The 11,631-nt window shown below is 40.5% G+C and overlaps 1 protein-coding gene across 2 annotated transcripts; it reads right to left on the minus strand.

Annotated features, from left to right (window-relative positions):
- Positions 1–252: 252 nt before the first annotated feature.
- POGLUT2 (protein O-glucosyltransferase 2) lies at positions 253–11,585 on the minus strand. Of its 2 annotated transcripts, none has more exons than XM_079902921.1 (10): positions 10,973–11,585; positions 9,534–9,739; positions 7,595–7,800; positions 7,342–7,419; positions 6,126–6,298; positions 5,769–6,006; positions 4,191–4,400; positions 3,400–3,489; positions 2,131–2,238; positions 253–474 (listed from the first exon to the last, which is right to left on the minus strand). In XM_079902921.1, the coding sequence occupies exons 1-10, from the start codon at positions 11,152–11,154 to the stop codon at positions 457–459; spliced, it is 1,509 nt and encodes a 502-aa protein (XP_079759047.1). In that variant the 5' UTR covers positions 11,155–11,585; the 3' UTR covers positions 253–456. The 2 variants fall into 2 exon arrangements, with proteins under 2 accessions (XP_079759047.1, XP_079759048.1); XM_079902922.1 differs by lacking the exon at positions 253–474 and adding an exon at positions 1,546–2,047.
- Positions 11,586–11,631: the final 46 nt, after the last annotated feature.

The following is an 11,631-nucleotide window of genomic DNA, read 5'->3' on the forward strand; positions in this document are numbered from 1 at the left end:
AAAAAAACAGAAGCAATATTGTAACAAATTCAATAAAGACTTTAAAAATGGTCCACATCAAAAAAATCTTTAAGAAAAAAAAAAAGACAGAGGTTTATTGCTTTCTTATGTAAACCCCGTGTGTGGGTAGGTGGTGGCTTCTGTGATACTTCACTCTGAGTCCAGGACCCAGACACCCTCTCTTTTTAAGGCTCCATGGTCCAAACACAGCTAACAATTAGCACAACACAGCCTTTTAAAATAAAAGTGCTTTTATTATAAAATTCTAAAAATGTGCTTTAAAGGTCAGTCATGGGAATACTGCAATAATAAGAAGAAACATATCTTCATAATCCAGGCAATCACAGAGCAGATTTTATATTGTCCATGGAATTAATATTTAAAAGACATTCTTCTTCTTTTCAGTTAAGAAGAGTCTTCAGAGCACCATTATTTGAAGGAAAGGTATTTTGCGTATCAGAGTTCATCTTTGGTCTGCAATTAAGAAACAAAATATTTAGAGCCATCAGGAAGTCTTCTACGGGTCAAGAAGGCTTATGTTAGTCTATTAATTATTTTCCCCTAAAGATGAAAGAAGGGGAAAAAAAAAAGCCAAGTTATTGCTAGAGGCTTTTAAGACTATTATTTGGAATCACCCAAGGGTAAAGTCACATTGGTGGGGAACCTGAACATCTAAGCGTCTGTATTATGGTAAAAGGCTTGTGTTATGAATGGTATCAGTGAACGGCTAGAGTAGACAATGGGCAAAAAATAAACAAAGCTATCATTCTAGTCCCTAACTGCTATGAATCTGGGGAATCATCTGGCACCCCTCAAAGTCACTTAGAGATAAAAATTTAAAAAGAGGAGTGGAGAAAGGGAGCTGCCCACTTTCATTTGGAGCCAACAGAAGCGTTCTGATATCAAATCACTAACTCCATGTGGGAGCACGTTTCGAGTCTGGAAATTTCTGTTTTGTCACTGGCTTTCACTGATTTTATGGCCTTGCAGCACTGAGAGGAATTAATGCTGATGATGCACCACCTCTGAGAGCCAGCTGGTGGCAAATCAGTTCCCCCCCCAAAAAAACAGACAACCAAAACTGATTTGTAGCATGTACTATTGTCATGGTGTAAATACTTCCACCACGTGGATTCCAAGCTACCAAAATTGAACCACTGTGAAAAATCCCTAAATATTTAACAGTCTGTGAACTTGGATGAGGCGTGGCTCCATCACGCCATCGGGGCTGGTAGTCTTCTTATTCCTTTTAAAACCGCTTGAGAGGCAGACGTAATAATTGCCAAATCTGCGCTCTCAACTTTGGTTCCAATGCCACAGTTCTGAGTTTGTCCGTTCAGAGACATGATGCTGTTGCTTAAAATAATGTCAAGCCAGCATATTTTATATATACATATAATACATATAATAACTTTATACAGTATATATTCCTTCAAATGAAAAATACCTATAATCACCGCTCCCCCCCGCAAGCCATCACACTGTCTTTACGCACAATTATGCACACAATTTGAAAGTGATACACTGGTTTTTGGTTCTTGCTTTGCTATAATCCAGATAGATGATTCTGAGCTAAACTCTTCTTTGGGCTCGGTTTTGTTAACTATAAAATGAAGGCATTTACTGATCTCTCAGGTCTTCTTCAGCCTGCCAAGTCCATATGTGCATCTGCCTTTTATAAACAAAATCAGTATGTAGTGGTATCAACCAAGATTGCTTTTAAATGAATACTCTGTTAACGTGAATAATGATGGTTATACATTTTTCCATCTCTCAACTGGGATGACAAACTCTGCAGAAATGATCTCACAAGGAGATGAAGCTCTTAGATGATAGGTGTGAAAACACTTTTCAAACTGTAAACATCTATTCAAATGCCACGTGATCTGAATTCTCACAGTAAAAATGGCTTCCCTCCACTTTGCTGAGAGCTCACTTCACTGCATCTTAGCGCTTGTCTTTTGCCTTTTTGGGATCTATTTTATCTGCCTCTGCTAGAATGAATTGCTTGGAGGCTCCAGGAGGAATTCAGGTAGCTGTTGCCTGACTGAACGAGGAAAGGAATGAATGAAGAGTTGGATCACTGTTAGCTCTTACTCTGACACTGGCTAGAAGGTGAGTTCTGGTTACCTTCTTTGTATGGCACGTGCAAGGAAAGAGGTCATCCTCGGTCTGTGGTTCTACCCTCCTCATGCCCTCCCGGATTTGGGGCTCACCCACTTGTAAACTGGCATATTCCTGTATAGGAAACAATACAAAAACATGTCTTATATATCACTTAACATCCACTTACCAAATTAGATATGCCAGAGTCTGCTAGAACACCGTCCACTTAACTCACGTGTCAAGTTGTGATATGCAAGGTCCTCCATATTCCCCTTAAAAGCCCAACAACAGAGCTTCTGAGGCGGCTGACCTTTGGGCACTGGCTGCCTATTTCTAAGGGACCACTCCTTAGTCTACGCTTCACTCATATGACTTGTACGGTATTTTTTTTTGACCTCTGCCACGTAGCAAAAATAATTGTGCTTCCCATCTTCCCTAGACTGAGAATCTGAGGACAGACTATTTCTGCCTGACCCACCATGGCTGGTACAGCCTCAGTCGCATCTTCATTCATCATGTGCTTGCTCTGGGCTAAGCTCTGGCCGAGGTGCTCAGGCTCGAAAAATGTGAGTTGAATGAATGAACTCTACCCTGTGGCTCTTTAGGAATTCAAATAGTACGTCCCCCCAGCTCCTTCTTCAGTTTACATACTTCACCATCCCCTAGGAAAGGTTATAAAGGGGGAAGGGACCAGGAATGACCAACTTTGTTCTGCAGCAGAGCCTAAGACACGGGGCTCAATATCTGCAATTCTGCAATTCTTAATTTAAAAAATCTTAACTTAGATCTAGTACTATTATTAGCCAATTACTTGTTTACTACTGCATTTTTTTTAAAAAAAGAACTTTTCAAATTGTCAGATATGCTCTAATTACAATGCCTAAATGGGTAGGTCCATAAAAACAATTTCCAAGAAAAGTCATGGCCCATATGGGGTCAGCACAACAGGTCCAAACATACCTTGCACTGTATAGAAAAAGAAATGGTAAGGCAGCAGCAATATTGTACAGAGAGGAAATGTGAATCCACGCACAGTAACTCTGTAGGATCAGAAGCCAATTTTCTAACCACATACCGCATGGTTCTAACATAAATACTTTTCTTTTAAGGTAGTAGCATTCTCCGTTAGCTAATCTTTGGCTTTCTACTATTTTCATTATTATTTAATATTTATCCCTGACATATATATACATATATCTCCTTAATGAATATACTATTAAAAATTAAGTGAAATATTACTTGCTACTAACATGACCAATTACAAGTATGTCTATTTTCTTAGAAAATACTGACCTGGAAAAGTTTAAAATAATAACAGAATATGTCATCACCCATGAGATTATTTCTTGCAAATTCTTGTCCTGTTTTTGCTATCTTCTTTGCCTGTGGGAACAAGAATAATATGCTTTAATGAAACATATTTTTCCCCATACAGACATATGCTAACTGATCTTCAGAGGACATTTTAGTGGGACAATAGTGGAAAATATATCTTTGGGGTCTTGTGAGGTAAAGGGAACATTTAACAGAGTATGTTTGTTCAAATCAAAGGGACGATTTTAAGACTCGAAAGTTTGAGAAGTCATATTGGGCCTTCTAGAACTGGCCTCTCTTGGAGAGAAAAGGCATACAATAATTGAACTAACAATGACTTTGCAAAGTAAATGTAAGATGAAGCTTAATGCACTGCCTTAACAATTTTCAGCAGACAATTAGTTTGATGCTTCTTTCATGCAATCCCTCATTTTAATCCATAGCACAGTTAGTTTTTCCTCCTGCCAGGCTGGCCATCTTCATTTTCATATTGCTAGGTGAGGTGAGGCAGTGCTTGGGGCTCAAATCAAACTGACTAAAGGAGAGAGCATAATCAAGGCCAAGGTTTAGCTTTTTGTGTCATGTGCAGAGTGGACAGCTAATCCAAGCCACTATGCCTGTGTTTACCCTGAAGGGATCTGTGCTATCCGCGGGGAGGTGGCTTCCCATTTACAGGTAAGGGTCTACATCTAAGCATCCCGAATGCTTTCCAGGCACAAGACATTGAAAATGAACCCATGATAATTGGGGTACAAAGAGACTGACCTTACCTCTTCATCGTGATCTTTTGCCCATTTAAGTTTTTCTAGGAGGTCGCTCAGGTTGCTTTTAACTGGAATGTAGTGTTTCCAGGGCTGCAGTTCATTATAAAAGTGTTCATAGTAGATGGAGTCCTGCTTCAGCACCACACTGTCACCTACTAGCAGATATGGTAGGCGATAAGCTGCAACGGTGCCATCGACGTTTATCTGATACTTATGCTGCAAAGAGCAGTAAAGTAGAAGAAACTCCATTAAATTTCCTTTTTCCCACTCTTCTTTATTCTCCTTCTCTTTCCACACATCAAACCTCAGATACAAACTGGCCAGATTTTGCCCATGGCCTCCACCACTTAGTAAGCGCTATTATATATAACACGCTGACCTAGAGCCAAGGGCACATTTTGATGTTCCCCCAGGTTTCAAAAAGGGTCCACAAGGCTAATGGTGGGGCAGCCAATGAAATTATAAAACTGTTGTCCTAAGGCTACAACGTAAGGAAAGATAGATTTATCGTGACTCTGTAATCCATTTACTACCTTCTTGATGGCACGTGAGTGCCTCACGATGGCACATTCTATGCCGTGTTACCTTTTAACATCAGGTGGCCACATGCAAGTGTTAATGAAATTAACAAGCTCTGGGGCAAGAACACCTATGAGTCAAAATATTTATAGCACTGTGGTAGTCAACAGTCTTTAGCTGTAGCAAATTCAACAGGTAGAAAGAAAGCGAAGGTCTGACAAAACACCCTCTGAGGAGGGATGGCTGGTATCAGATTTGATTTGGTATCAAATCTCCCGTTTCTTTCCAAAATTTCTGTGATATGCATGTGGAAGAAACACAGACAATTCAACTTATGGCCTTCTTTAGGTCTTCCTCGTACCAGGTAACCCATCAAAAGAAAATCAGGCCATTTACAGCACAGACAGCTAATCACTGGCCTTCCCACCTGCAGGAGACAGCTGACTACTTTTTGGCCCACTTTTCCCTGTTCACCCCATGGGGCTTCAAAACCCCTCAGTGGTCTAGAGATCAGGGCAGCATCCCACTGCTTGAAAAAGGGGAGTTGTCAGAGAAAGGATCCATACTGGGGAAACAGGAACAATCCACATTCTAGACATAGAAAGTGTGTAGCATCCCCAGAGTTCCTGGGCAGAACGTTTGGATGGATTCCAAGTCATTTCCCTACCAGAAGGCCTGATAAGAGACACCTGGTTTATATATCTTCTTTAGTCTATTATGATGCTATGGCCCTGGGGAGAAATATTTGTAAAATTACTTACATGTATTTATTAATAAAAAAGGATTTGGAACTGAAATATGCTTTTCCTGAGGGTCAGTTGGGGGAAAAATTATAGCTCTACCCAGGTCCCAAGCTCCTGTGGTGCATATTTAATATCAGGTCTAGGTACTGAGTACAACCCAGGTTGCCCCCCTAGGAACTGGTTAGTCCCCGGGGCTCCATTCCTCACTGTTCCTAAAATGTGCTCACCTCTCTCACCCCTGTAATTTACAGGCCTCGATTTCCCGCCCCCAAATGCAGGTATTTGGAAAAACACAAAGGATTGGCCACGGATGATGTCATACCTTGAAGAAATCAAAAAATGAAATGTGTTTCACAATGGGACCATACAGGCTTTCATCGTGTTTAAAGAAGAAAAAGTTGGTGAAAGCAGCGTCTATGAGTTCCGGGTGTTTTCTGCTGAGTTTAACCAACTCAAGTCTCTCTTTTCGGCTGTCTCGCCCTCTCCAGACAGCTGTGGAGTTTTTGCTTTCCCAGGGAGGACCTGTGTTGGCTTGCACAGACATCATATCCAGACTGACTCTGGAAGACAGAGTGCAACAGATTTTTCTCCCAAACCATCACATTGCAAGGGTTGTTGGGAAAGAACTCACCAAGGAAAGAAAACCAAGGCTCTGGGTCATCTGGGACCCGTCTCTCACCGGCCCATGGTTTCGAGGACAGAGTCAGTCAAGTCGTAGGTAGGCATCACAATATCCTTGGAATCTGTGGAGCCACACCAGGAAAAGATTGGGTGGATGTTTGAATCGGATTTCTTTTTTTCCAAAGGCCAGTCTCCCAAATTAACAAAAAACTCCACATCGGGCATCTTCACCTAGGAAAAGAAACCCAAGATGGTTAAAATGATGGTATAGTTTTTCATATCAGCCATTTCACTATCATTGTCAAAACTCCACTAAAACCCTGCCAAAGCACACTACACCCAGGGACAGGATTCAGCATATGGCAATTCTCCTTTAGGCTCAAAGTAGGTTTAGTACCAAAATAATTGTACTGTAAAGTATCTTCTTTTCTTAAAAATATTTACTTATTTATTTATTATTTTGACTGCACTGGGTCTTAGTTGCAGCATGCAGGATCTTCATTGCAGCATGTGGGATCGTCATTGCGGCATGCGGGATCTTTTAGTTGTGGCATGCATGCGGGATCTAGTTCTCCAACCAGGGATCGAACCCAGGCCGCCTGCACTGGGAGCGTGGAGTCTTACACACTGGACCACCAGGTAAGTCCCAGGTATTTTCATCTATAATATACTGTTTGGGGTTGAGTGTGTCCCCCCAAAAGATATGCTGAAGTCCTAAACCCCAGTATCTCAGAATGACCTTATTTGGAAATAGGGCTGATGCAGTTGTATTTAGTTAAGATGAGATCCTACTGGACTAGGGTGGACCCTTAATCCAATATGACTGGTGTTCTTGTGAGAAGAGATGAAGATGTCAAAACACACAAGGATGACACCATGTGACAACAGAGCGGAGTGATGCAGTTGCAAACCAGGAACACCAAGGATTGCCGGGCACCCCCAGAAACTAGGAAGAGCCAAGAAAGGATCCCCCCTATAGGTTTTAGAGGAAGCACTGCCCTGCTGACACCTTGATTTCAGACTTCTAGCCTCCAGAATGGTGAGAGAACAAATTGTTGTTGTTTTTAGCCACCCAGTTTACAGTACTTTGTTACAGCATCCCTAGGAGACTAATACAGGTATACTACCTGACATAAAACTTCAGAACAGTATATAGTACTTAAGGGTCCAGAATAGAACAACCCTGGTATTGTTATTATTTTTATTTTGAAAAATTATAGTGTAAAACCTGGGCTCAAATTGTCTATTATACATCTGAGAAAAGAAATACTTACTTTTCTAGTCAAAGAAAGTAGTATGGCATCCATGAAAATTCTAAAACCTACATGTTCACCATGAGTCTTGATATAAACCTGGAAGAGAATTGAATGTTTACTGTTTGTCTAAAAGTAACCACTGATTTCACTGAGATCAATCTTATCACAATGATCTGCAGAATGATTTTTAATAAAACTATGTAGCTAGTTGTAGCCAAATGGTCAAAATAAAAAATCACTAAGGCAAGAAACCCTCAGTCATGAATTGTACCTTGTTATCCTTCAAGGTATAATGACACAAGCTCTGTCTTTGTCCAAATCTTTTCGGGATTTCTGTTGCAATCTTTTCTGGATCAATGGTAGGGAAATGTGCCAGATCTCTCTGAATTTGAGTAATGGTTTCTGGGCAGTTCATCTCCCATAGCCAGGCTGCACTGTCTTCCAAAGGACAGTCACAATTCTCATGGTAAACTGGCCCTAATTACACACAAGGAACAAAGTATACAGTAATAATTTCACTCAGCATTTGAAACATGTAACAAATATTCGTAATATGACTTTACAAGTTTTGCCTATTTAGATGGGGAGGGCAATTTGATGGAAAACATACTTTAAAAAGAAAAACATTTTTATTACCCTGCTGTATCTCAAGTTAAGTCTGTTCTGACCGCTCTTCACAGATAGGTGTTATGATATTTTCACAGTCAGGCCCACTTGGCACGAGTTCAAAAGAAAGCCAACGGTGCTACTTTTTGCGCTAAGTGGCTACCATAGTCCATTACTCTTTTTTTTTTTTTTTTTGGTGGTGCGGCCTGTAGGATCTTAGTTCCCTGACCAGGGATCTAACCCATGCCTCCTGCAGAGTCTTAACCATTGGACCACCAGGGAAGTTCCCATAGTCCATTACTCTGTTTTTTTAAATTAATTTTTATTGGAGTATCATTGCTTTACAATGTTGTGTTAGCTTCTGCTGTATGGCAAAGCATTACTCTTTATGTTTTGTGTACTTAAGAATAACCAAACATTGGTAAAAGGATATCAGAGGAATATACCTGTTTTAATGAAAGACAAAATGATAGAAATTTATATTTCAGTGGTCTATTATACAAACTAGTTCTTAAAGGGTCTAAGGTATTTTTCTCAATGGATAAATCATCGTAAGTAACAGTACAAATGGGCATTCCCTGGCGGTTCAGTGGTTAGGACTCCACGCTTCCACTGCCGGGGCCTGGGTTCGATCCCTGGTGGGGGAACTAAGATACTGCAAGCCTTGAGGCGAGGCAAAAACAAAAAAGCAAACAAAAAAAACCAATACAAATAAATAAAACACCCCTACTATGTTTGGTATATTTTTTTAAAGAAAATATAAAGAAGCAAAGTAATCCTCAAAACACCCATTTCATTAATATTATAATGAATTAATTACATGTTTATAGAAATAATACTAACATAATATAGAATCTGAATTGAGATTTTACTGTCATTTATTTCTATGAGTCTCAGATTGTCACCTGACCCAGGCAGTAGTAAACAATGGGACATCTTTTTAAGGTTAGCAGGTTATATGGTACTGTGTGGTCCTGGTGGAGTGTGGGGAAGAAATGGAGGCACTTTCTAGAAAAATGTTTGCCTTTCGTGGAGCAGGGAGACAAGGAAGATTCGTGTGTCTGTATACACCCTATTCTCTAATATTTTAGGGTACTGTCTCTGCTGAGAGGGAATGATATGGCTCTAGGTAAGAAAGTTGTACTCTAATCCTGTATAAGAAAACAGAATTTCTCTGGAAAATAGCACTGAAACAAAACAAAAAAAAACCCACAGTCAATTTCCCCGCTCTCCCATCAAGTCCTCTTTCTTCCTGAAGTGACCAACCAAATTTCAATAACACTCATCAGTTACTTAAGTCATATATCTCTAATTAAGAAAGCGCCATCGATGACCGTATATATAGCTTGATTGTTCTTGCTAATGTTGTGCCTTTAGGCAGCAAATTCTCTATTAATATGTTCTTTCCTCTTTAGCAAATTGTAATTTCCATTTGAATCGTGCATTTCTCTCTTTTACCAGGACTCTCAATTTAGCTTTCAAGTAGGAAATGTCTATTTTTTTCTTTTAGTGAAAAAAATACCACGCTAACTTGTTTTTGTTGATCAAATGACATGTATTATTGTGTTCAAATACTGCTGTGTTAAAATTATGTTCCAAATTACCTGTTAAAATATATGGAGACTTGGCCACATGTTGACCTTCGAATTTGACTTCTATCTTCAGATTTGTGTAGCTCGCATACATTCTGTATCTTACTATGAAGGACCCATCCTTTCGGTCTAAAATCTGGACGCCCACTCTAGTGAATTGCTCATCTGGGGCTGAGATTTTAATCTGGAACACCTTTTCACCCGGAGAAGATGTGAATCTGTGATGGGAAGAACAATGAGATATAAAGATTATTTTAAGAAACAACCGTGCAAAGGTTATGTTCTCTAGTCTGTGAACCTTCCTATTCTCCTCCACATTCTCCCCCTAACATATGTTTGTTTCTTTTTCCTTATGCTTTTAGTACCAGAATGAATAGGATGGATCATAGAGGAAAAAAAGAAGAGGATTACAATGGCCAAGATAACATAAAACAGTTTTATTAGAAAATTGCAAGGAGATATGTTGACAACTAATTTATGTAAACATAGAACATACTTATGCATTTCATATATAAAAACAGTCTTATCAACCTACTATTTATTTCATGCCCATCTGGAAATCTGTGATGAAACGGTGCCTCTAAAGATAATGATTTTCTGAAAAATCTCTCTCCAAGATTTTTTTTTAAAGAATCAGTATTATAAATCATGCTCAGCCACGGGCAAAAGCTAGTAGGTAGTATATCACCCAAGTGACATTGTACAGAAGTTTTTTTTGGAGTGAGTGCTCTGGCTGTTACGATTAAAATGGTATTTAGTTTCCCCAATCGTACTATTTATAGACAAGTGACAAAATTTATAACTCTCCTTTCCTTTGGGAAACTCCTTAGTCCCAAGATTTTCTGCCTACAAAATACACACAGTCAGCATCCACCAATTAAAAAAAAAACCAATCATTTCAGAAGTAAGTGAATTCTACAAATAAATTTCAAGTATACTTTTAACCGTTGAATTCAGTGGAACGAAATAAAGTTGTAACAAACATAGAAGATTCATATTTTGATACGTTCCCCCTCAACTCTAAAGTTTCAAATAGTGCTTTATTTTTCTTTTGAGTTTCAAAACCTGCTTACCTGCAGAGGTCCACCTGAAAACAGAGAAAGGTGCAACCCAGCAGTTCCTAACAACTGGGTTTAAATTCCTTATAACAGTTTATGCAAAAATAATTAGAAAGAGTACTTTCAGCAAAGTACAGGAGTTTGTTCCCCAGTCATGGGGAAATCCCTACCAAAATAGCCAGGAGAAGAGCTAATTCGAAATTATTTGTAAAGCTACAGAGAAAAATTGATTGGATGGGGGCAACAGTTACAACCAGATGTGAATAGCACCCAAATGTCCTGGATTTTAAACTGCTGTGCAGAAACAAGTTCTTGGGCGAACAAAACTTAAGGGGAAAACCAGTAAGTTTTAACTGTATTCCAAAATAGTCAGGGAGCCATTGCTCGACTTACTTATTTCCTGATGTGTCCACCGCCTGGATGTAGAAATAGCGCGCGGGAAGGACCACAGCTGCTTTGAGCCCGGGTCCCCATATTTCGCTCTTCTCCGGGCTCAGTCGCCTCTCTCCGCCGGTCTCGGCCAGTGCTGGAACTGTCCCCAGAAAGAAGCAGTAAAGCAGCAAAGTGCTAAACATTTACAAGATGGACTCAAAATGATCCACAGATAAATGAAGTGGAAGAGGTGGACGGAACCAGCCGCGGCTCCGGCAGGGGCACGTCGGCCGATCGCAGCAGCAGACGCGGCTCCAAGTGGGGTCCTTTGCTGTGCTGGGCAGGCGCGTGGGTCTCCCCGGAAAGGTCACAACCGGGGCGCTGGCTTGTCCAGCTGAAAGGTGCCAGTAGTTCTGCTGAAATGCGCAAGGACCACGCCGCTCCTCTTCCTCGGGATAATGACAAACTTGCGTTGCTTCTGTAACTGGAGCATCATTGAGGGCGAACGCGTCTCAGGTTCCAGCCCAAGGTGCACGGCGAGGGGATTGGCCCGCGCGTCCGCCCGGACTGAGTAAGGCCTCCTCCAAGTGGATGGCGCAGTGGACACGCGTCCCGGCGCCAAGGCTTCCTGGGACGTGTAGTTCGCGACAGGACTAGCGGAAATCCCGCCAGGTTTTACC

This window comes from Stenella coeruleoalba (genome assembly GCF_951394435.1).
Source record: "Stenella coeruleoalba genome assembly, chromosome: 18".
NCBI lineage: Eukaryota > Metazoa > Chordata > Mammalia > Artiodactyla > Delphinidae > Stenella > Stenella coeruleoalba.